Below are 23068 nucleotides of genomic sequence, written 5' to 3'. Positions count from 1 at the left end.
AACAGGCCATTCTGCCCAACTGGTCTGTGCTGGTGTTTATGCTCCACACGAGCCTCGTCCCTCCCGACTTCATCTCACCCTATCAGCATATCCTTCTATTCCTTTCTCCCTCATGTGCTTATCCAGCTTCCCCTTAAACGCATCCATGTTATTCGCCTCAACCACTGCATTCTCACCACTCTCTGGGTAAAGAAGTTTCTCCTGAATTTCCCATTGGATTTATTAGTGACTATCTTATATTTATGGCCTCTACTTTAGGACTCCCCCACAAGTGAAAACATTTTATCTACGTCTACCCTGTCAAACCCCGTTCATTATCTTAAAGACCTCTATCAGGTCACCCCTCAGCCTTCTCTTTTCTAGAAAAAGGAGCCCCAGCCTGTTCAGCCTTTCCTGACAAGGATATCCTCTCCATTCTGGTATCATCCTTGGGAATCTTTCTTGTGCTTTCTCCAATGTCTCTATAATCTTTTTATAATATGGAGACCAGAATGGTGCACCGTACTCCAAGTGTGGTCTAACCAAGGTTCTAGTCAGGGGAGAAAAGAGCAAATGTTGGAAGAGACTAAAAAAGAACAAAAGTCTGAAGAGAGAAATAAACTGAGTAAATAATAAATATTATAATCTAAATTTAAATTTTTCTAAATCCCTTCTTGTCCAAGTCTAAAAGGTCCTTGCTATTTCCTTTTATGTCGACGACCAGTTTTTTTTCACACTCCCTCTTAGCCTTTCCCAGTGACGACCTGCTCCTCTTCCAAGCTTTCAATGCTCCGGTTTAAATTGTGCAGCCAGACCTGACCTTTCCCTTCTCCTCCAAAAGGCAACAATAATAACCCTGCTTCTAACAAATTTCTTACAGGTATTGGATAACACCTGAGGAGAAAATGCTCCCATTGAGATTCAAGGTCTTCAGTAACTGTTGTTATCAATTGGATAGCGAGGTGGTGAAAGATAGAATACTAGAGCCTGGTCTTCAGTTGCTTCCAAGCCTTTATTCACAGAGATCAACATTACCCCCACACCACACCCGAGATAAGCTCTCATATAAATGAATATGAGAGTCCCCAATTGATATGCACCACCTGAATACAATTAACACTAATTGATATAAATCAAATGAATACAATTAACACTAATTAATATAAATCATATGAATACAATTAATACTAATATAAATTATATGAATACAATTAACACTAATTAATATAAATTATATGAATACAATTAACACTAATTAATATAAATTATATGAATACAATTAGCACTAATATAAATCATATGAATACAATTAACACTAATATAAATTATATGAATAGAATTAACACTAATTAATATAAATTATATGAATACAATTAGCACTAATATAAATTACATGAATACAATTAACACTAATTAATATAAATTATATGAATACAATTAGCACTAATATAAATCACATGAATACAATTAACACTAATATAAATTATATGAATATAATTAACACTAATTAATATAAATTAAATGAATATAATTAACAATGCCTTGTTCAGGAGCTCTTCCTCCTGAAGTGATGATGTGGAGATGCCAGTGATGGACTGGGGTTGACAATTGTAAACAATTTTACAACACCAAGTTATAGTCCAACAATTTTATTTGAAAATCACAAGCTTTCAGAGGCTTCCTCCTTCCTCAGGTGAATGTGGAGAAGTGATGATACAGTGAGGTACCTTGGGAAGTGACTGGGTTCACAGATCCCGGGAGATAAGGGAATGATCAGACAACGAAATGGGTTTGTTCACAGCGCACGTTAGAGCAACTGGCTGTCTGCCAAGCATAGTGATGTGAAAAGAGAATACTCCTGTCAGGTGGGACAGTGCAACCTCTGTTCATCAATGAGACTGATCTCTAATCCTCACTCACAATCACTTTCCAGAATGTAGAAAAACCAGTAACCACTATCGATGGGTAATAGAGATAGTAATCCTGGTTGTAGGATTACCTGTGGCTTCATTTCCCTCCTGCTGTCTTAAGCTTTGCTGCCTTGGCGTTCAGATCGATCTTTTGCAAACAGGCCAATATCTGACTTCCACTTTTTAAGATGCCCTGAATGATTTTTCCTTTCCATCAAATTAAAATATTGATGACTACACTTCAAAAGTACTTCATTGGTTATAAAGCGTTTTGGGACGTCCTGAGGTCATGAAAGGCACTATAGAAATGCAAGTTCTTTTTTTCTTTTTAAAATGCTGCCTGATGCTCCAGGATGTGAACCAAACATTGTTATTGGTCTGGCAAAGGATAATTTCAAACTGTGATCGCTGTAATCCAATGGTTATACAATTTACCATGGAGAAGGGAAATAAACAAAGGGAGGAAAAAAAACAAAAGCAACTCCCCTCCTGTGGTCTCTGATTCTTATTGTGGGAAACACATCTTCATCAAACTGGGTAAGTACTGCTGTAGGTTTCCTTCACTCCTATTGGAATACGGTTCTGTAGATAGCAAAGACCCTACAGCACCTCTTAATGTTCATTCTCAGTGGGTGAGCTCGGATAGTGAATATTGACCAGCTCCTTACCCATGAAGGGTATCAGAGCTGAGTCTGATGGTGTCTTCATTCAATATCCTCTCGACCTCTTCCAGCGGGTTTTACTGGACACAATCCGAAGCAGGAGCCTTGGGTCATTCCCCATTCCCCCCATTCCCCCCCCCACTCCGACCACCAGAGATGCTGAGACCAACTTCACTCTCCATTGGTGCCCTGTTTGAGAAAACCTAAATCAGCACAAACCAAGGATAGAACTTGGAATCATTCTGGATAATTCAGGAATGCCATGTACCAGTGCATTTACCCTATGAACTATTGTGGGCTCTCCATGCACATATCATTTCAGGGCTGTGCAGTAAACGTGGTCTACATGGACTTCAGCAAAGCCTTTGACAAGGTACCGCATGGTAGGTTGTTACATAAGGTTAAATCTCACGGGATCCAAGGTGAGGTAGCCAATTGGATACAAAATTGGATTGACGACAGAAGACAGAGGGTGGTTGTAGAGGGTTGTTTTTCAAACTGGATGCCTGTGACCAGCGGTGTGCCTCAGGGATCGGTGCTGGGTCCGCTGTTATTTGTTATTTATATTAATGATTTGGATGAGAATTTAGGAGGCATGGTTAGTAAGTTTGCAGATGACACCAAGATTGGTGGCATTGTGGACAGTGAAGAAGGTTATCTAGGATTGCAACGGGATCTTGATAAATTGGGCCAGTGGGCCGATGAATGGCAGATGGAGTTTAATTTAGATAAATGTGAGGTGATGCATTTTGGTAGATCGAATCGGGCCAGGACCTACTCCGTTAATGGTAGGGCGTTGGGGAGAGTTATAGAACAAAGAGATCTAGGAGTACAGGTTCATAGCTCCTTGAAAGTGGAGTCACAGGTGGATAGGGTGGTGAAGAAGGCATTCGGCATGCTTGGTTTCATTGGTCAGAACATTGAATGCAGGAGTTGGGATGTCTTGTTGAAGTTGTACAGGGCATTGGTGAGGCCACACTTGGAATACTGTGTACAGTTCTGGTCACCCTATTATAGAAAGGATATTATTAAACTAGAAAGAGTGCAGAAAAGATTTACTAGGATGCTGCCGGGACTTGATGGTTTGACTTATAGGGAGAAGTTAGACAGACTGGGACTTTTTTCCCTGGAGAGTAGGAGGTTAAGGGGTGATCTTATAGAAGTCTATAAAATAATGAGGGGCATAGATAAGGTAGATAGTCAAAATCTTTTCCCAAAGGTAGGGGAGTCTATAACGAGGGGGCATAGATTTAAGGTGAGAGGGGAGAGATACAAAAGGGTCCAGAGGGGCAATTTTTTCACTCAAAGGGTGGTGAGTGTCTGGAACGAGCTGCCAGAGGCAGTAGTAGAGGCGGGTACAATTTTGTCTTTTAAAAAGCATTTGGACAGTTACATGGGTAAGATGGGTATCGAGGGATATGGGCCAAGTGCAGGCAATTGGGACTAGCTTAGTGGTATAAACTGGGCGACATAGACATGTTGGGCCGAAGGGCCTGTTTCCATGTTGTAAACTTCCATGTTGTAACTTCTATAAAATTGGGGGTCCTCCAGGTGTCAGATCTTGGGGATGTATGAAGTCCTGTCTTTTAGTATCCCTTGAATCGTGGGAACTTTACAACAATCCCAGACATTTGGAGCCACATCCACACAATTAAGACACTCGTGAGAAAGATCTTTTTCTAAACATTTTATTGGAGGAAATTTGTGGAGTTTATCAAATAGATTAACGAGTGTAGATGCAACCAACCTGCACAATCAAATGAAGTTCTTTTCATTACAGAAATTATTTCTTTTAAAGCTGTTTATCTCACACACACACAAATAAAATATAAACATGTCAAGATCAAAATGTCATCACCGTCTCCAAGTCCCCTGATGTCATATTTCTTTGATGACTCAGAGTGGTGATGCTACACAAAACAGATGTGCCCTGACATTTAATGGTTAATTTAACTGCAACAACTCGCCAAGGTTTCTTTGACAGCACTTCCCACACCCGCGACCTCTACCACCTAGAAGGACAAGGGCATCAGGCGCATGGGAACACCATCCCTCCAAGTTCTCCTCCAAGTCACACACCATCCCAACTTGGACATATATCGGCCGTTCCTTCATTGTCACTGGGTCAAAATCCTGGACCTCCCTACCTAACAGCACTGTGGGACAACCTTCACCACACAATTCAGCGGATCAAGAAGAAGGCCCACCACCACCTTCTCAAAAGGCAACTAGGGATGGGCAATAAATGCTGGCCTTGCCAGTGACGCCCACATCCAGAGAATGAATAATAAAAATAAATTGCCTTAAAGTAAAAAATTGTTTAGATTCTTCCAGATGTTCAGCCAGCTTGGGGAAATCATGAAGATATCCATGAGGAATTACTCAACATTTTGTACTATGTTTTCTATATAACGCCAGAAAACCTTATGCCCAAAATGAAATGAAATTTATTTAAGCAAAAAAGAAGAAAATATTTTGCATGTTTAATATTTATATCGATGAAGGCGACATTAACTGCCCATCAATAGCATCTTGATAGATCAAAGACTGTAACATGTATAAGGAATCGATGTATTGGTCCAACATCATCTTCAATGCAGTTTGTCGGCAATTAGAAGGGAAAGTTGGGATCAATATCCTCTGCAACAGAAAGGAATGCAATATGGTCAATTTTCAGTAAGAGCTGAAATCTAAGATCTTTTCTGCCAATGTTATTATTTGACCCTGAGCTGATCTTCCAACTCCATATACTCTCCCTCACAAAGACTGAATTCCACCCCTTTAACAGTGGCTGCCTCCAGCTCTACCTCAGTCCATCTGAAACCCTCATCCATGCCTTTGTCACCTCCAGGCTCAATTATTATTACTTTATGAGCAAGAAACCATAAATAAGTAAGAACTATAGATCAGCAAACAGACCGAACACACAAGGAAATCCCGAGTCTCAGAATAAACAAACAATCACCTCTAGCCTCCTCAATAATGTTCTATTATGTTGGGGCTTATTGTTAATGGAACCGTGAAAACAAGAGTTAGCTCTATCATAAAAAGGTATTGATTCTGTCTTAAGGAGAAAAGGGCAGATTTGAGTAACACCCAAGTAAGCAAATTGTTCAGGTTATTACTGATAAATCCATCCTGAGGTGATACTTACTGACTTTGTTGTCAATCTCAGCATTAGTCTTATTGCTGTCATCCTCATTGGAATCAGCTCCATCATAATTGGCATCCTCCATGGAAGCCACCACATTGCCATCATTGTAATCAGCTCCATTGATATTAGATTCAGTTCTGTCATTGTCATCATCGTCATTGGAAAGGGCTATTGAATCCATGTCCACTGCATTGATATTAATATTCTGGGTCTGCAGACAAAAGGAAACCATTCCCTCAGCATTTGGAGATTAATTAATATTTGAGGGATTGGAAACTGCTTATAAATTCTAGACTCCGGGTCAGAAGAAGCCAACAATAAATGACTCCTTTTAAATATTGTTTTGCATCTGAAACAAAGTGCAACACTTGAGTGTGACATCTCAAGTCTGACACGAACAAGCTCAAAATAGACTTTTATTTATTAATGAGCTGTGCCACAGGAACCACACTATGAGTTAGGGGGTACACTGTTTTATAACAATTGGGGCGTCTGCCCCTTACACACTATTATCAGGGTATTGATTTCATTTCATTTTTCCATGAAAACTATAAATTGGTGACCTTGATCAATATTATCTGCTCCTTTACCTCTCTCCTCAATTTTGTCTTTAGCTTTTTTTAAGCTCATCATACAGAGATAATAGGCAAGATGTACCAGGTTGAAGATAGGTCCATGGCACTGGGGAACAGAGGACCGTGGAGTTCATCGGCACTACAGCATTCCTGGATTTTGTGCTAGCACAGAGAAGCTGCTTTGGGATTTGACAGAACTTGGCTGGGGACTAGAAAGGGGAGGCTTAATGTATACATGAGGGAGAGGGGGATAGAGGGATACAGGGGCAGGGTGTGAAGTGGTAATCAGAGTGGGAGGAGGCTCGTGGAGTAGAAACACCATAGACCAGTTGGGCCGAATGGCCTGTTTCTCTGCTGTAGATTCCATGTAATGGATGCCAGGGATGCTCAGGCATCCTTTGTGACCAGTATTGCTAAAGGCACAAATGTAAGAATAATTCTGGGTCCCCGCCTGCCCAGGACACAGTGTTATCCTGCTGAAAAGGCTGAGGAGATTCAAACCCCTTGTATTTTACCAACTAATTAAACTCTGAGTCTGTCGGGCAGTAAATTGAAGAAAGGGGAAAATACCTCATTCTCTTCAGTTGGATCATCTTCATCAGAGTTTTCATATGACACTTGCTGATCTACAGATTCCTCATTGTTCAGAGTTTCATCATTTTTCAAGTCCAATCCAGTTGGCTTGTAGATTACTTCTTGGTAGCTGATACGCTCATTACTCTCTCTAATCGTGGAATCACCTTCAAGGTTTACTCCGAGTGAGTCCGAACTTTGCAAGGAGTCAGAGTATGGTAGAACACTAGCTGGTTCCTCTGCATTAGATACTTCAGTTGCCAGTTCCTCAGAGTTTTTTTGGTCGAACCCAACATCCACAGCATTGGTATCTACCCCCGGTACTGCAGGTACCTCATAATCCGGTACTACAGGTACCTCATAATCCGGTACTACAGGTACCTCATAATCCGGTACTACAGGTACCTCATAATCCGGTTCTCCATATGGTACGTTCTCGAAGAGTACCCTGAAGTCAGTATCTTCCATACTGCTTGTGTCCTCAAGTGAAAGCTCAGAACTTACACTGTGGGCGCTACTTTTCCTGTTCACAGAATGGTCCGGAGGAGCATTTTCTCCCACATAATTAACTCCTTTTACTGTTGAGGGTTTGGGATCATCACTCGTTGCATAACCATTAAACATGGGCATACGTGCATAGTTAGGGTAGTTGAAGTGAGGGTAGTTGTAGCCAGGATAATAAGGTTGGTTGGGATAATATCCGTAATTAGGGTAAAAAGGTCGCATGTGGTATGTCGGCCGAAAAGGACCAAATGGTGAGTAAATAAATGGGTTGAATCGTTGGTAATAACGAGAGAATCGCTGTAATTACAGAAGAACAAAGACGTAACGTTATAAAAAGCTCTCAAAGTTTATTCCATTACTAGACTGAGGTAAAAAACATATACTAAGTACACAAAACAACAACTTCCATTTATAATAGTGTCAGCTGTGGCTCAGTGGGTAGCACTCTCAAAAAACATAGAAAATAGGAGCAAGAGTAGGCCATTCGGCCCTTCAGGCCTGCTCCGCCATTCAATATGATCATGGCTGATCATCTAACTCAATACCCTGTTCCTGCTTTTTCCCCATATCCCTTTAGCATTAAGAAATATATCTATCTCCTTCTTGAATACATCTAATGACTTGGCCTCCACTGCCTTCTGTGGTAGAGAATTCCACAGGTTCACCACCCTCAGTGAAGAAATTTCTCCTCATCTCTGTTCTAAATGGCCTACCCCGTATCCTGAGACTGTGACCCCTGGTTCTGGACTCCCCAGCCATCGGGAACATCCTCCCTGCAGCTAGTCTGTCTCGTCCTGTTAGAATTTTATATGTTTCGATGAGATCACCTCTCATTCTTCTAAACTCTAGTGAATATAGGCCTAGTCGACCCAATCTCTCCTCATACGTCAGTCCTGCCATCCCAGGAATCAGTCTGGTAAACCTTCGTTGCACTCCCTCCGTGGAAAGGACTCATGTCTGAGTTAGAGGATTGTTGGTTCAAATCCTGCTCCAGAGACTTGAGCATGTAGTGTAAGCTGACACTCCAGTGCAGTATTGAGGGAGTGCTGCACTGTTTGAGGTGCTGTCTTTTGGATGAGACATTAAACCAAGGACCCATCTGCCCTCTCAGAAGATCCCATGGAACTATTTTGAAGCAGAGCAGGGGAGTTCTCCCCGGTGTCCAGGCCAATATTTATCCCTCAGCCAACATCATTAATGCAGATTATCTGGTCTTTATCACATTGCTGTTTGTGGAATCTTGCTGTGCACAAATTAACTGCTTCGTTTCCTACATTACAACAGTGACTACACTTCAAAAGTATTTCATTGACTGTAAAGTGCTTTGGGACATCCTGAGGTCGTGAAAGGCATTATATAAATGCAAGTTCTTTCATTCTTTCATACAGAAAAAGTCCCAAGCTGCTTCACAGAGGTGTAATGACTTAAGAAACAATATATTATGAGCTTTATGTGTAATCTCATACTTGTCAGCAGAATATTTTCTTCCATTTACCATTGTTTGAACCTCCTCCTGGCAGTGAATAGAATGAATAATTATCACTGGTTTTATCCACTTGAACAAGTACCCAGTTGAAGGAGAGTCACTGCTGTAACTCTGGCGGGGGGTCCGGCAGAACTGCTCAAAGAGAGGACCAGGACCGAGATACTCCGCGTCCCGACCCATGCTGGGATTTCCTGCCAAGTCCTACAATGGGTGGAGTTTCCTGCTTCCCCGGCCTGTAAGGAACCTGATGTGTGTCCGGAGGCCGGCTCGCCCCCATGAGATGAGGCGTACCAGCCTGCAGAAGGGCACAAGTGGACCCCCAAAGGCAGGTCCAGGCTCGGCAAATGGCCCGGACCCTCGGAGATAATGGAAAATTTGAGAATTTCGTTTTGCATTGGTTACTGGTAAGAGAGGCAAAGAGGCCCACAAGCTGGTTTCTCTGGGGAAGGGGTTGGGACTCACATAATAATCTTGGACCCTTCCCCCATTCCCCACCCACTTACGCTGTGGGTCCTAAGAAGGGACCCTATACTGTTTCCCCCTCTTCCATTTTTACATGAAGCCAAACCTTCTCCCAGGCTCCCTCCTGCCCTAGCCCTGAACCTGCATCTCTCTCTAGCTTTTCTTCCGTCTCCCCTCATACCTTCTCCGATCTTATCTCACCCATGAGACCCATCTCCTGGTCCTCTGGCCCCATTCCCACTAAACTACTGAACACCCAACTTCCCTTCCTGACCCACTTGCTAGCTGACATTGTAAATGATTCCCTGCCCTCTGCTACTTTCTCCGCCCCCCCCCCGACCCCCTTTCAAAACCACTGTCATTATCCCTTCCTCAAAAAAGACTCTCGATCCCTCTGTCCTTGCAAACTACCACTTGATTTCCAATCTCCTTTTCCTCTCCAAATCCTTGAACATGTTGTCACCTCCCAAATCTGTGCCCATCTCACCCGCAACGCTACGTTAAATCTCACCAATCAAGTTTCCGCCTCTGCCACAGCACTGAAATGGCCCTAACCAAAGTTACAAATAATATCCTCTGCCATTGTGGCTATGGTGCATTGTCCCTCCTTGTCCTCCATCTCTCTGCAGCCTTTGACACGGTCGTCCACACCATTCTCCGATGGCTCTACTTTGTTTCCAGATGAGTGAGGTTGCCCTTGCTTGGTCCATTCTTACCGATCTCATCATAGCCAGAGCAACTCCAACAACGGTTTCTCTTCCCACCCCCGCACCGTTACCTCTGGGGTCCCCCAAGTATCTATCCTTAGCCCCCTACTCTTCATCTACATGCTGTTCCTTGGCGAAAACATCCTTAGACACCGGGTCAGCCTCCACATGTATGCTGATGACCGAACTCTATCGGTCTTAGGTGAGTAGCAACTTTTTCCAACTAAGCATTGGGCAGACCAAAGGAATCACCTTTAGCCTCAAACTCTGTGCCCACACCACTGATTCCATCACCTTCCCAGCCACTGCCTCAGGCTGAACCAGGCTGTTAGTAAACTTGCTTCCTTTTCAACCTAGAGCTGAGCTTCTGATCCCTCATCATCAACATCACAAAGACCACCTACTTCCATCTCCGTAACATCGCCTGCATCCGACGTACCTTATCCCATTTGCTGCTGAAACCCTCACCCCTCCAGACTCAACTATTCCAATGCTCTCCTGGTCGGCCTCCCATCCCCCATCCTCTATAAACTTAACCTCATCCAAAACTGCTGTCCACATCAAAACTTGCACTAAATCCCACTCGCCCATCGCCCCTGTGATCACTGACCTACATTGGCTCCCAGTCACCCAATGCTCAAATTTAAAATTCTCATCCTAGTGTTTAAATCCCTTCATGACCTCACCCCTCCCTTGCTCTGTAACCTCCTCCAGCCCTACAACCCCCCACCCAACTCTCTCTTTCTCTGACTCTGGCCTCTTGTGCACCCTTCCCATGCTACAACCCATCGTTGGTAGCCGTGCCTTCAGCTGCATAAGCTCCATGCTCTGGAATTCTCTCCCAAACCCCCTTACCCCTCCACCTCTTTCTCCTCATTTTGACCCTCCCATCTCTTTGACCAAGCTTTTGATCAGCCCTCCTAATATCCCATTCTTGGGCTCAGTTTCCATTTTCCCCAGTGAAGCACTTCTGGACTTTTGTTCTACATTATCGATTAATTGAAAAGGACTTTATTAAAAAACATAACACAGGAACCATGTTGTAAGAATGATGGAAAAGGAGAATTTACCTCATCACTGTTACTGTCCAAATCTCTGGCTTTACGGACCTGAGAAAGTAAATGTAAGACAGCAGATGACATTTTGAATCATACGAAGGAATTACCAGGATGATCAATGCAACTGAGTAACTCACTCTACAATTTCTGGTTTCCAGACACAATTGCCTTAGGGGCTTGGGGGAAAATTCTCAGAGTATTCGGGGAGAATTTGCCAGGGATTTTCCTGTAATTGGCTACAGATATTTTTCTCTGCCCTTTAAGATTGGGTGAGCATGGACAGGCTTGATGGTCTTTTCTCAACTTTTGTTTCATCTGTTCGTACACAAGTTCCTACAGGGTGACCCCTGCTCTACTTTACATCAGTCATTCCTCTCACACAGACTCTTAAGCAACCACTCCTTGCTGTACACAGGTATCTCAAGCAACTACTCCTCCCTGTACACAGGTATCTCAAGCAGCGACTCCTCCCTGTACACAGGTATCTCAAGCAGCTAGTCCTCGCTGCTCCAAGGAACTCACAGATCTAAGACATTTAGGTCTATGCTTAAAGCAGTGTCCCTTACAATGCAACAAATTCTCAATCCTAGTGTGCAATGGGTCTTTTAGAACAACTTCCCCAGCCCCATACAATGTTCTTTAAGAGTAATATATGGGCTGTATTTAATCAGAACAATTAGACGTAGCACACACTCCTTCAAAGCTGTGACCACCTTATTACAGCTTTGTTTTAATTAGCAAACAGCATTGAGTGATATGCAATCCAACATTTGCATCAAATTCAGAGTGAAATCTTATAACTGTAGTTTCAGATCTATTCTGACCATGGCCATTGCTCTGTGTCAAAAGGATAAGAGCCAGGATAGGGCTGATAATATAGGAAGGAAAGAGGGAGAGGGCTACGAGCTATTCCCATCGAGTAGTCAATCAGATATACTGAAGTGACGACCAACCAGCCCGAACCAGCACTACCTAAAGGGGGACAAGTCACCAGGAATTTCTCCTGATTGAGACTAAGTAGAAAAAAAAGTAAGGGTAAGGTCACTGATGCTTTGCTGCCAGTGGGGAGTGTGTTTGACGAGAGAGCCAGCCGAAGATAAGGGTACGACATTATAGGGCCGATCTTTCTGACCTGTACGGCGACAACAACTTGCATTGATATAGCGCCTTTAACGTAGATAGGCATGAGGCAGGAGGAGTGCATCACCCTCGGTCTGGTTTGCTTACTGGATTCAGAGCAAAGTATTCCTTTAGCTCATTGCTTGCGACTTACTCCACCCGTAACTAGCCCGTTGCTGTACCCCGCCTTTGGTTCAGTTCCCACCATCCTGAGGTCCATGAGCACAAGTGTCTTTGTCTGACAGCTGTGATCGTGCCACCTCCTGTTTAACTTTTGATTTATGGGTCAGATGTCATTACATCTTGTGTTATTCTTGTATTTCAGTAAAGCTTTTTTGCTTTAGTTACAAGTGGATGGATTTGTTTGAATCATCCATTTAGCCATTGTTTGGAACATCATTCACCTGAGCGAAGAGTGAAGAGGTTCATTAAAATTAATGCAGTCTCTTATTTTGAAAGAGTGATACTTACTGGGCGAGCAAACCCAATGGCCGCCAGGTATGTGAGGAGAATTGCTATTTTCATCTTTTAACGGAGTTGCCTGCAATACAAGAACTTCCTTCATTAGATAAAGCAGTGAGAAAAGGCAATTGGACCAAGACTTAAAACAGTAACTTTTCCTCTTGTTAGAATGTCATTATGTTTGTACACATCCCGATCAACTATTATTCATACAGCTTATGTTGGTTGTAGAAAAATGTCCCATGGCATTTAACAAAGGTGTAATTAAAAGGCAATGCACCAAAGAAGAAGATATTGGGAGGGGGGACCAAAAATTTTGGTCAAAGAAGTGGAGCGTCTTAAAGGAAGAAAGTGAGATGGAGAGTCGGAGGGGTTTAGAGAGGGAATCAGATTGAGTGGAATGGAGAGGTCGGGGGGAGGGGTTGTCGGGCGCTGATTCAGCTGATGTGCATTTCTAGCACCATCCGTTTTATCGGGAGGTCTATTTTCTGTTCAGGGGAAGTATCTGAGCTTTGTGCTCTGCACATGTAGTAAGATAAACAACCCAATAGTTGCAACACAAAAAACTGGCTTCAAAACATTCTAATCTCATAATTACATACAACCTAAAATAACACATAAATACTGTAAACTATTTCCCCACAACTCTCTATTTTCATGCTAAGATGACGAATGGCAGATGGAGCAAATTATTTTACAGCTTGCCTGAGCAGTAAAAGCCCTTTTCACTTTCTGATTGGGTGTGAGCAGGATCACGGTGATTGCAACATCTATTGTCTAATAATAAACCACAATTCGATAAATGCTCTCCACACCCTCAGAGCTTTGCACCTGGATCAACCCGTGTACAACGCACTCCAGACATCGCTCAATCACTGCAAGATTGTTCTTCACTGCTGATTTCAGCAGCGTTAACCCCTGGGTTAGGCAGCACAGGGTGACAACAATAACAGCAACTTGCATTTATATAGCGCCTTTAATGTAGGAAAACATCCCAAGGCTCTTCACAGGAGCGTAATTAACTATAATTTGACACTGAGCCACATAAGGAGATATTAGGACAGGTGACCAAAAGCTTGGTCAAAGAGGTAGGTTTTAAGACGTGTCCTTTTGGAGGAGTGAGAGGTGGAGAGGTTTAGGGAGGGAATTCCAGAGCTTAGGGCCAAGGCAGCTGAAGGCACGGCCGCCAATCGTGGAGCGATGAAAATCAGGGATGCACAAGAGGCAAGAATTGGAGGAGCGCAGAGATCTCGGACGGGTGTAGAGCTGGAGGAGGTTACAGAGATAGGGAGGGGTGAGGCCATGGAAGGATTTGAAAACAAGGATGAGAATTTTAAAATCGAGGTATTGCCAGACTGGGAACCAATGTAGTTCAGGGAGTATGGGGATGATGTGTGAACAGGATTTGGTGTGTGTTTTGGATAAGTTGAAGGTCATGGAGGGTGCAAGGTGGGAGGCCGGCCCGGAGAGCATTGGAATAGTCGAGTCTAAAAGGTAGCAAAGGCACGGATAAGGGTTTCAGCAGCCCGGGGCGGAGACGGGCGATGTTACGAAGGTGGAAATATGACATCACCAAACTACTGTCCCTTCTTTAAAGATAGAAAGTGCAGATTAAAGTGAGCACTGGTCTGGAATCACAGGGAGAGTCTTATTCCCAATGTCCTGACATCAAGGCCACTCTGCTTTGAAACCCCAGGGTACTTGTAAAAAGCTCAAATGGAAGAAAGTTTTCTGTGGGTGAATGTTTGTTTTTTATTCCTATCTTTGGTTTTAACATTTATTCAAACCCGTTCTCAACCATAAGTTTAAGACATTTTGAATTATTTTCAATAAGAATTGACTGAAGGAATAGGGTTGTGTTCTCAAGACAAACGACAGTGTAGATTAGGTTCAAAATATGGAATAAAGCCTCATATATCTGATAACCAGGAGCTAGTGTTAGATACAGTTACGAATGTAACAAGTACACAGGTCAAATATTAGACCAAACCCAGTTCTGACGAAGGGTCGACATCTGAACCGTTAACAAATCTCTTGTTCCCACAGGTGCTGACAGACCTGCTTAGTATTTCCAGCATTTTCTGTTTTTGTACTCGATCAAACTCCCTAATTCCAAAACGTGAGGGATGCAATCAAATTATTTTTCCTTTAAGGCAAGTCTATACACTTTGAGCAAGATTAATGTGGCTTTATTTATTCATGGGACCATCAACATCTCATTGAGCACAATATAATTAATGTAATCTGGCAGTGTGGAGAACAGCAAACACTAAACACACTGTGTTACACCTCGGAGTGGGAGTGATCAGCCAGCGCCATGAATACTGAGATAATGTAGTGTGTTGTTGACCTGTGCAGGCACGATATTACAGGGCACTGGGTGACATTACCCACCAGGAATCTGTGTGTTTAATGAGAAACAACATTGCTTCATGATCGCTGCAGGCATGTGAAGTAAAATGAGGGCTCCCTGAGCTCTCCAATACCGGTTTGGATTGGAGAGTGTACTTTCTAAGAGTTTCGGCAAATCTACCAAAGAGATCTAAGTGTTCTTACAATCCATCAGCATCACTGACACGGAGTTTTTTTTGGGATGCTTATCTTTAAGATACTTTTACAAGTTCACACTATCGGTTCCCAAAAACGCATATTGGGAATTGAGATAAGGCAGATAGACAAGACTTTTACCCTCCGGAGGAATATTCTAAAATACACCCTATAATCATTCACAATCTCTATTATTTGTGTCAGTTTGGCTCAGTTAGTAATACTCTCACTGTGAATGTAAAAGTTATGGGTTGAGCACATAAACTAGGCCAACACTTCAGTGCCAATGTGAGCCAGTACTGCATTGTTCTTTTGAATAAGATATTACACTGAGGCCCCCATCTGCCTGTTCAGGTGGGTAGAATCATAGAACGATACAGCACAGGAGGCCGCCATTCGGCCCATTGTGCCTGTGCTGACTCTTTGAAAGAGCTCTCCAATTAGTCTCACTCCCCCTGCTCTTTCCCCACAGCCCTGCAAATTTTCTCCCTTTCAAGTATTTATCCAATTCCCTTTTTGAAAGTTATTATTGAATCTGCTTCCACCGCCCTTTCAGGCAGCGCATTCCAGATCATCACAACTCGCATAAAAGAACATAATCGATCCCATTGCACTATTTGAAGAAGAGCAGGGATTTTTAGCATTCCTCCTTCATCCAAAAACAGATGAGCCTCAGCGTTTATCATTAACAACAATGACTTCATTTCAAGAAGCTTTTCATTGGACGTGAAGCACTTTGGGACATCCTGAGAGATGTGATAAGGTTTTATATAAATAAAAGTTCTGCCCTTCCTCCACATGGATTAAGCTTTTCACCTTGACTCTGACTTTGTGATCACCCTACATACAGCAACAAATGGAGGCTGAGCTAGTGCATCATTTAGTTCCGACCTGTTGCTGCAGGAGAGCCTGGCTTCCTAGAGCTGAGGCGTGACACACGACATGGGTATCAAAGTCAGAAATAGACAAAGAAAAAGTCACGCCCTGCCTGAGTCTCTGTAGTCCTTCCACTGCCCCATATATCAGCAGTGCCTACCTCTCAGGAGTGTGGCACCTCCTCCACAGATACAGCAGTTGTGGGGGAATGGTTGCTTGCTTTGATTAAATACGTGTATTTCATGAGGCTGCCCCAATGCAAACCAGAAAATGCCAGGCTTAACTCCCAATCTGTGCTGAGTTAACTGATCTCCGCTGGGAAAGGTGTAGCACTCTCAGACCCAATTAGAAGGTGGAAGTTTGCACCATTTGAACAACATATTTTAATTTGGAATTACTTTAATATCAGAATGTAGAGGCTAACACTTTGTCACCGTGGATTGGTACATAGACTTTCGGATGGGATGTTTAATCCGAGGCCCCGTTTGCACTATTTTGAAAAAGAGCGGGCGAGTTCTTCCCGGTGTCCTGGCCAATATTTATCCCTCAACCAATGTAACTAAAAACAGATTATCTGGTCATTATCACATTGCTATTTGTGGGATCTTGCTGTGTGCAAATTGGCTGCTGCGTTTCCTACATTACAACAGTGACTACACTTCAAAAAGTACTTAATTGGCTGTAAAGCACTTTGGGATGTCCTAAGATCGTGAAAGGCGATATATAAATGTAAGTCTTTCCCTTTCTTTAGTCCTTTATGCTATAAAACTCCAACCCAGACAGATGGAGTAGGTGCTTCCTTTCTCTCTATTAGCTGTAAGTATTCCAAGTAAAATAAGTATGGACAATGTCAACCCAGATCCTGGTGGATACAGTGGACACAAAACTCCCCAGAATTTGGCAAAAATGGCATGTAATTGGCAACCTCATTCAAAGAGTCCAGAAGGATGACTAATGTGGGGAATTCTGCACCAAGTGTGAGGAGGGAACACTCCTCCAGGATGGAAACAAATCCCGGAATTTCCTCAGGGAATGGCCGCCGTAATTTCAGCAGAGGATTGGCATAAATTGTGTTTACGGGTCTATCCAGGGTTTCCACCAATCTTCCACCGAAGTTACACCGGCCAATCAGGAGAGAATCCCTAAAGGTCCATGGTTGGGACAGAGTAGAGAGAGAGCTTTACTGCACATCTGGCTGTGCACCTGGGGTGCTTGATGCTGACACCGAGTGTCCAAGGTGAGAAAAGATGGCTCGCCTTCTTCACTTTATTATACACATAAATCCACAAAGGATAAAAAGTGGCGAGATCTTTCTTCTCCCACCATTCTTAGTCATGAAGATAAACTACACCCACTGATATTTACAGCTGTAATGGAGAAGGAGCTTTGGGTTTTCCTTGTGGTGAGTTTCGAGGTTGGTTTCCAGCCCTGTTTAATTTGTGACTCTGAAAATAAACAGGTGAGTAACCGGCTTAAGTTTCTAATTGGGAACCTGGGCAAACAAATAAGTTTCACTTCCATCCTCATGTCACACAAAAAGTCCTTTCATCCTGGTCACCTTGGCATTAAAGGAGGGAACGAGCCTCGTGGCAAAACAGTCTCACCAAATGTACAGCAACAAAGTTTCCCTTTTCCTGTGCAGCCCACGTCTGTCCCCTTGGTTCTGAACCGATGTTCCACATGAACGGCATTTCAAACACTCTCCCCTAACCAGGGCTGCAACCTCAGCTGACGCAGCAACACATGCTTAGTTTGTTTTACAGTATTTTTGTTGGTTCACACAGCAGGTTATTGGAACGCAGTACCTTATACCAGAAGTGGCTGCTGAGGTAGAGTCTAAAATTGGATTAAATATTTGAAAAGGAAGAATATAAGAGGGATATGGGGAAACAGCAAGGAAATGGGATTAGATTAGACAGATCCAGCTGAAGAGCTAGCATCGATACAGGCATGATGGGCCCAATGGCCTCCTTCTGTGCTGTGAATTCTATGATAATGTTCCTCTACATCACATATATAATTGTCATCTAATTAATGCTATAATAGAAAATAAATTAATATAGTAAATTTATAATTAAGAAACTTACCAATAAGCACTGACGGTTAAGAAAATGAAGGGGAATAGTTAACCGCAGTGCAGCACAAGGTGTTCAGTACCTAATGGCACTGCCAAATATTTCCTCTCGTATATAAAAGCACTAAGATAAACAACATGCCACCAGTTACTTGTTTTAATCGACAACATCACTGAAAAGTATTCAGAGAAAGTTACACACAGCTCTGAGGTAACTAAGATGAGGAACGAAACTCCTAACCAGTCTCATTTACACCTTGAGCCTTTTGTTCTGGGAGCAAGTCAGTACAGATTCCCCTCTGGAGTGAAAATTACAGGAGTGTAAACCCTAATAGCAAAGTCAAACCTGAAATCTCAGGTATCTTTCATAAGCTGCCTTTGGGCATTGTTGGGACAGAATGGAGGGACCTTTACGTTGTATCGCAATGGCACTCAGCATACAGTGTAATTACTCTGGCTAATAATTCCAATGGACCATTAGCAAGTAATTATATAACTTTATTTCACCAAGTAAGTTCATCAGTAGAATCACAAACTCTGAGTATGTCTAAAGAACGAAGGTGTAATTTTATAAATATTGGATTAAAATTCCAATATTTCTATTCTTTGATCTATTATTAAAATTCACCACTCAATCATCAGGTGACAAGTTGGCTGAGGTCGAAAGACACTCAGTAGTTCTCCTGATGGCTCAACAACTTTATCCAATGATTGGCTGAACCATATAAACCAGAGAGGTTATGGAATTGATCCCAGGTCTGTGTGGAGATAGCTGATCTCAGCTGAGGTAAGAGCAGGACTCAATTGGCCTCCATTTAGGGAGGGCAAAGTCAGGATTGGTACTCAGTTATCACTACTGGAAGTGTGTATTCGATGACAGGCAGGAGAGGTACTGCTGTCCAATGAACTGTGACCCAACACTTTCAAGAAAGGAGAGGAGGGAAGATATTTGGCAAGAAAATAATATAAAAGACACTCAACTGAGTGAGGGAAGATTCAAATGCTAGGTAACCCTGGGACTCAAACCCTGAGCTTGGAGAGCTCCCCCCAACAGTTGTGCTGTCAGTCTGCAAGACACATGGTAGCGCTGATTCTGAATACAAGTGAAATGAAAATGAGAGATGCTGCACATTGTGGCTGAAAGGAAATAGCTGTCTGAATCCTGACCAAGATTATTTCTATGAAATAAATTAAATTGTGGATACCATATTTATTTTTTTAAATCACTATTAAAATAACAACTGTAAACATTTAAGTTTACATATTGTTCCATCCTAGAATTCTTCTGCAAAGGATTAATGCATCTTACCCGTCAACTGAAATCCCTGGAACAGAACTATTTTGCAAGGTTTGAACACTTATATCTAAGGTGTCTCGGTCGGCCAAGGTAAGAGCGAGGCTCATTTATAAATGTTGGTGTGGTATCTGCATTCCCCCGGACTGGAGACTGATTACGTTGGTTCACCAGCCTCTGGTTGGTCTCCAGGATTCAGGTTTGTTTTTATCCAAACTGAATACTTTCGAGAATCATTTCAGCAACTGGAAACAATGATTTTACTGTTCGAGACACAACAGATTAACCAGGACTTGTGAACCACAGCCATTGTACAGATGGCAACAAGAAACTGCTCTCTATTGGGTAGATTAGACTTGTAGAGCTGCCAGCCATTAGGACTGAAACAGGCAACTCAATCTGTTCAAAGACTCATCCAGCAATTATTGACAATTGCTACCTGTGCTTTCTAAACATGCTTCAGGCTGATTTCAAACTTCAAAGAAAAGACTTTCTATCGTGGCTTAAAAGTCAACAAAAAGAGCACAAATTAAACAAACCCTGATGGTGAGCAAATTAAGTGTTTCTCTACTGCAGTTTATGAAATAAATCAGAATATAGTGAATGTCAGAGTTTTAACATTAAAAATTTCTATTCCATTTAGCAAAATCCCTTTCCCGAGGCGACCACTTAAATACAGGCAGTCACTTCCTCGCACGACTCATAACAGAAACCATTTAAAGTTACTTTAGATGAACAGTTCTCTGGTTACTGCTCAACTGCAGGTCTTTCATCTAAAATAAATTCTTATTCACTTATTACAAGAAATTGTTAAACCTGTTGTTTAAAAATATAAATATATATAATACCACCTGGAGTCTTTGAAACTTTTTAATAGACTTTTCAGTAATTTGACTCTCAGCTTGTAATTAAATGGCATAAATATAACATGCAAGTGTTTAAAAATTTCTGTCATTACCTCTCCACTTCTGGAAGATGCAGAGATCACCGGAATAAAACAAAGTTTGACACAAAGTCTTTCTCGACTGTGAGTGGAACACAACTGGGCTTGGGTTAAAGGACCACACTCTGACTGTGCGAGTCAGCTCAGTTCTCTGCAAATTTATCCTCCTGGCTTCCTGGCGCTGCCCAATTTACAACCAATCACCGCTCAGAGAATGTGATGAAATGAGGTGATTAAATCATTATTAACCCTCCAGACATGAGTCACTGGGGAAAAATAACAGAACTTACCCCTCAGTCGATCTCTGCAGATTATGCAAAATGTAATTATATTTTTTAACACTTTCTTCATCAGATCTACAAAAGCTTACAACTTAGAATAGGTTTGACCCTGACAATACCCTCCAAATGTTTGGATAGTTCAGTCAGCATTTATTGTCGAATAGCTTTGTTTATTCTGATAATTTTGTTCATTTGTGCATCTAATTTTCATATTTATTTAACTACTTGAGGTTCATAAATGTTGGTTAGATTTACTGTTTTCTTTCTATATTTTGATGATTGTGGGTTTCCAGTTGTTGTTTATGGTAAATGTAGTGAAACACAGTATTCCATCTCACTGCATCCTCTGTGATCACACACAGGGGTATTCCTACATCACATAATCTACCAATAATCCAACAAACACATTGATGTGAGGGAACTTCCTCAAGGGTTTATATTGAGGTGATGTCTATTGATGTTTTCCGGAAGGAGGGGAGGGAAGGAAGCTGTTGCCATTTTCAACAAAGCCAAGTCGAGAGTACTCTCTGAAATAAAAACAGAAAATGCCGGAAATACTCAGCAGGTCAGGCAGCATCTGTGGAGAGAGAAACAGAGATAACGTTTCAGGTCGAAGACCCTTTGTCAGAACTGGAAAAAGTTGAAGATGGAACAGTTTTTAAGCAAGTACAGAGCCAGGGAGGGGAGGAAAGAACAAAAGGGAAGGTCTGTGATAGAGTGGAGACCAGGCTATGACTAAATGACAAAAGGGATGATGGTGCAATGCAAAAGGAGGGTGATAATGGGACAAGGAAAGAAACAAAAGATGGGTCTAGAGGAGCTGCAAATGGCAACAGCAGAACCATCGCCAGCACCCGCTGTGCGAAAAAATAGCAGCAGTGGTTATGATCTGAATTATTGAAATCAATGTTGAGTCCGGAAAGTTGTAAAGTGCCTAAACAAAAGATGAGGTGCTTTTCCTTTTGATTTAGTTATCTCCAAAGGTTGGAATTAGCACTACAGTGCACTTTAAATGGTCACGCATTAGTGAACATAAGTGGGAGGAGCTTTCTCCTGTGTGTTAGGTATAACAAAATTGTAAACTTATATTCTTTATAAATCTTGTTACATATCACACAAAGGGAATCTTTTCCTCCTTGTCACTAGTCTCCAGTTGGATGTTGGCCCCCGATATGTGTCAGATGTCTTCATAGAATCACAGAAAGGTTACAGCACGGAAGGAGGCCGTTTGGCCCATCGAGTCCGTGCCGGCTTTATGCAAGAGCAATCCTACTCTCTTCTATGGTTTGTATAATGCCTTTATCTCCTGGTTCCTGTGTTGTTTTCAGCATTTTGCTTTTGCTCTGGTGACTTGACAGTAGAGTCTTAAATTGGACGTGTTTATGGGGAACGCCATGTCCGCTGGTGGACAGGTGCACTGACAACGTGTGGAGATGATTGGACATCACTCACTCAGCACTGCCTGGAATGTGTCATTTGATCCAATCAGTGGTGGTCAGACTGGGGGCAGACAGGGCAGCTTTCAACCTCTGCTCGACTATACCGAGATACCAATGTACAGTAAGAGTACAGGCATAAACTCTCCGAGTTCAGGGAACGCACAGCGCTAACATTCCCGAGTTCAGACAACACACAGCGCTAACATTCCCGAGTTCAGACAACACACAGCGCTGACATTCCCGAGTTCAGAGAACGCACAGTGCTAACATTCCCGAGTTCAGGCAATGCACAGCGCTAACATTCCCGAGTTCAGAGAACGCACATCGCTAACACTCCCAAGTTCAGAGAACACACAGCACTAACACTCCCAAGTTCAGACAACACACAGTGCTAACATTCCCGAGTTCAGAGAACACACAGCGCTAACATTCCCGAGTTCAGACAACACACAGCGCTAACATTCCCGAGTTCAGAGAACACACAGCGCTAACATTCCCGAGTTCAGACAACACACAGCGCTAACATTCCCGAGTTCAGACAACACACAGCGCTAACATTCCCGAGTTCAGAGAACACACAGCGCTAACATTCCCGAGTTCAGACAACACACAGCGCTAACATTCCCGAGTTCAGAGAACACACAGCGCTAACATTCCCGAGTTCAGACAACACACAGCGCTAACATTCCCGAGTTCAGACAACACACAGCGCTAACATTCCCGAGTTCAGAGAACACACAGCGCTAACATTCCCGAGTTCAGACAACACACAGCGCTAACACTCCCGAGTTCAGAGAACACACAGCGCTAACATTCCCGAGTTCAGACAACACACAGCGCTAACATTCCCGAGTTCAGACAACACACAGCGCTAACATTCCCGAGTTCAGACAATACACATCGCTAACATTCCCGAGTTCAGACAACCCACAGCGCTAACATTTCCGAGTTCAGAGAACACAC

At 42.6% G+C, this 23068-nt stretch overlaps 1 protein-coding gene across 1 annotated transcript; it reads right to left on the bottom strand.

The window, feature by feature from the left end:
- Positions 1–5038: 5038 nt before the first annotated feature.
- LOC137306290 (uncharacterized) lies at positions 5039–20549 on the bottom strand. The gene is made up of 6 exons (XM_067975474.1): positions 20401–20549; positions 12661–12730; positions 11083–11121; positions 6851–7654; positions 5706–5916; positions 5039–5191 (listed from the first exon to the last, which is right to left on the bottom strand). The coding sequence occupies exons 2-6, from the start codon at positions 12712–12714 to the stop codon at positions 5163–5165; spliced, it is 1137 nt and encodes a 378-aa protein (XP_067831575.1). The 5' UTR covers positions 12715–12730; positions 20401–20549; the 3' UTR covers positions 5039–5162.
- Between the last annotated feature and the right edge of the window lie 2519 nt (positions 20550–23068).

Source organism: Heptranchias perlo, chromosome 1, assembly GCF_035084215.1.
Source record: "Heptranchias perlo isolate sHepPer1 chromosome 1, sHepPer1.hap1, whole genome shotgun sequence".
NCBI classification, from domain to species: domain Eukaryota; kingdom Metazoa; phylum Chordata; class Chondrichthyes; order Hexanchiformes; family Hexanchidae; genus Heptranchias; species Heptranchias perlo.
Note: the sequence above shows the minus strand (reverse complement) of the source record. Positions and strands in the feature narration are given on the sequence as shown.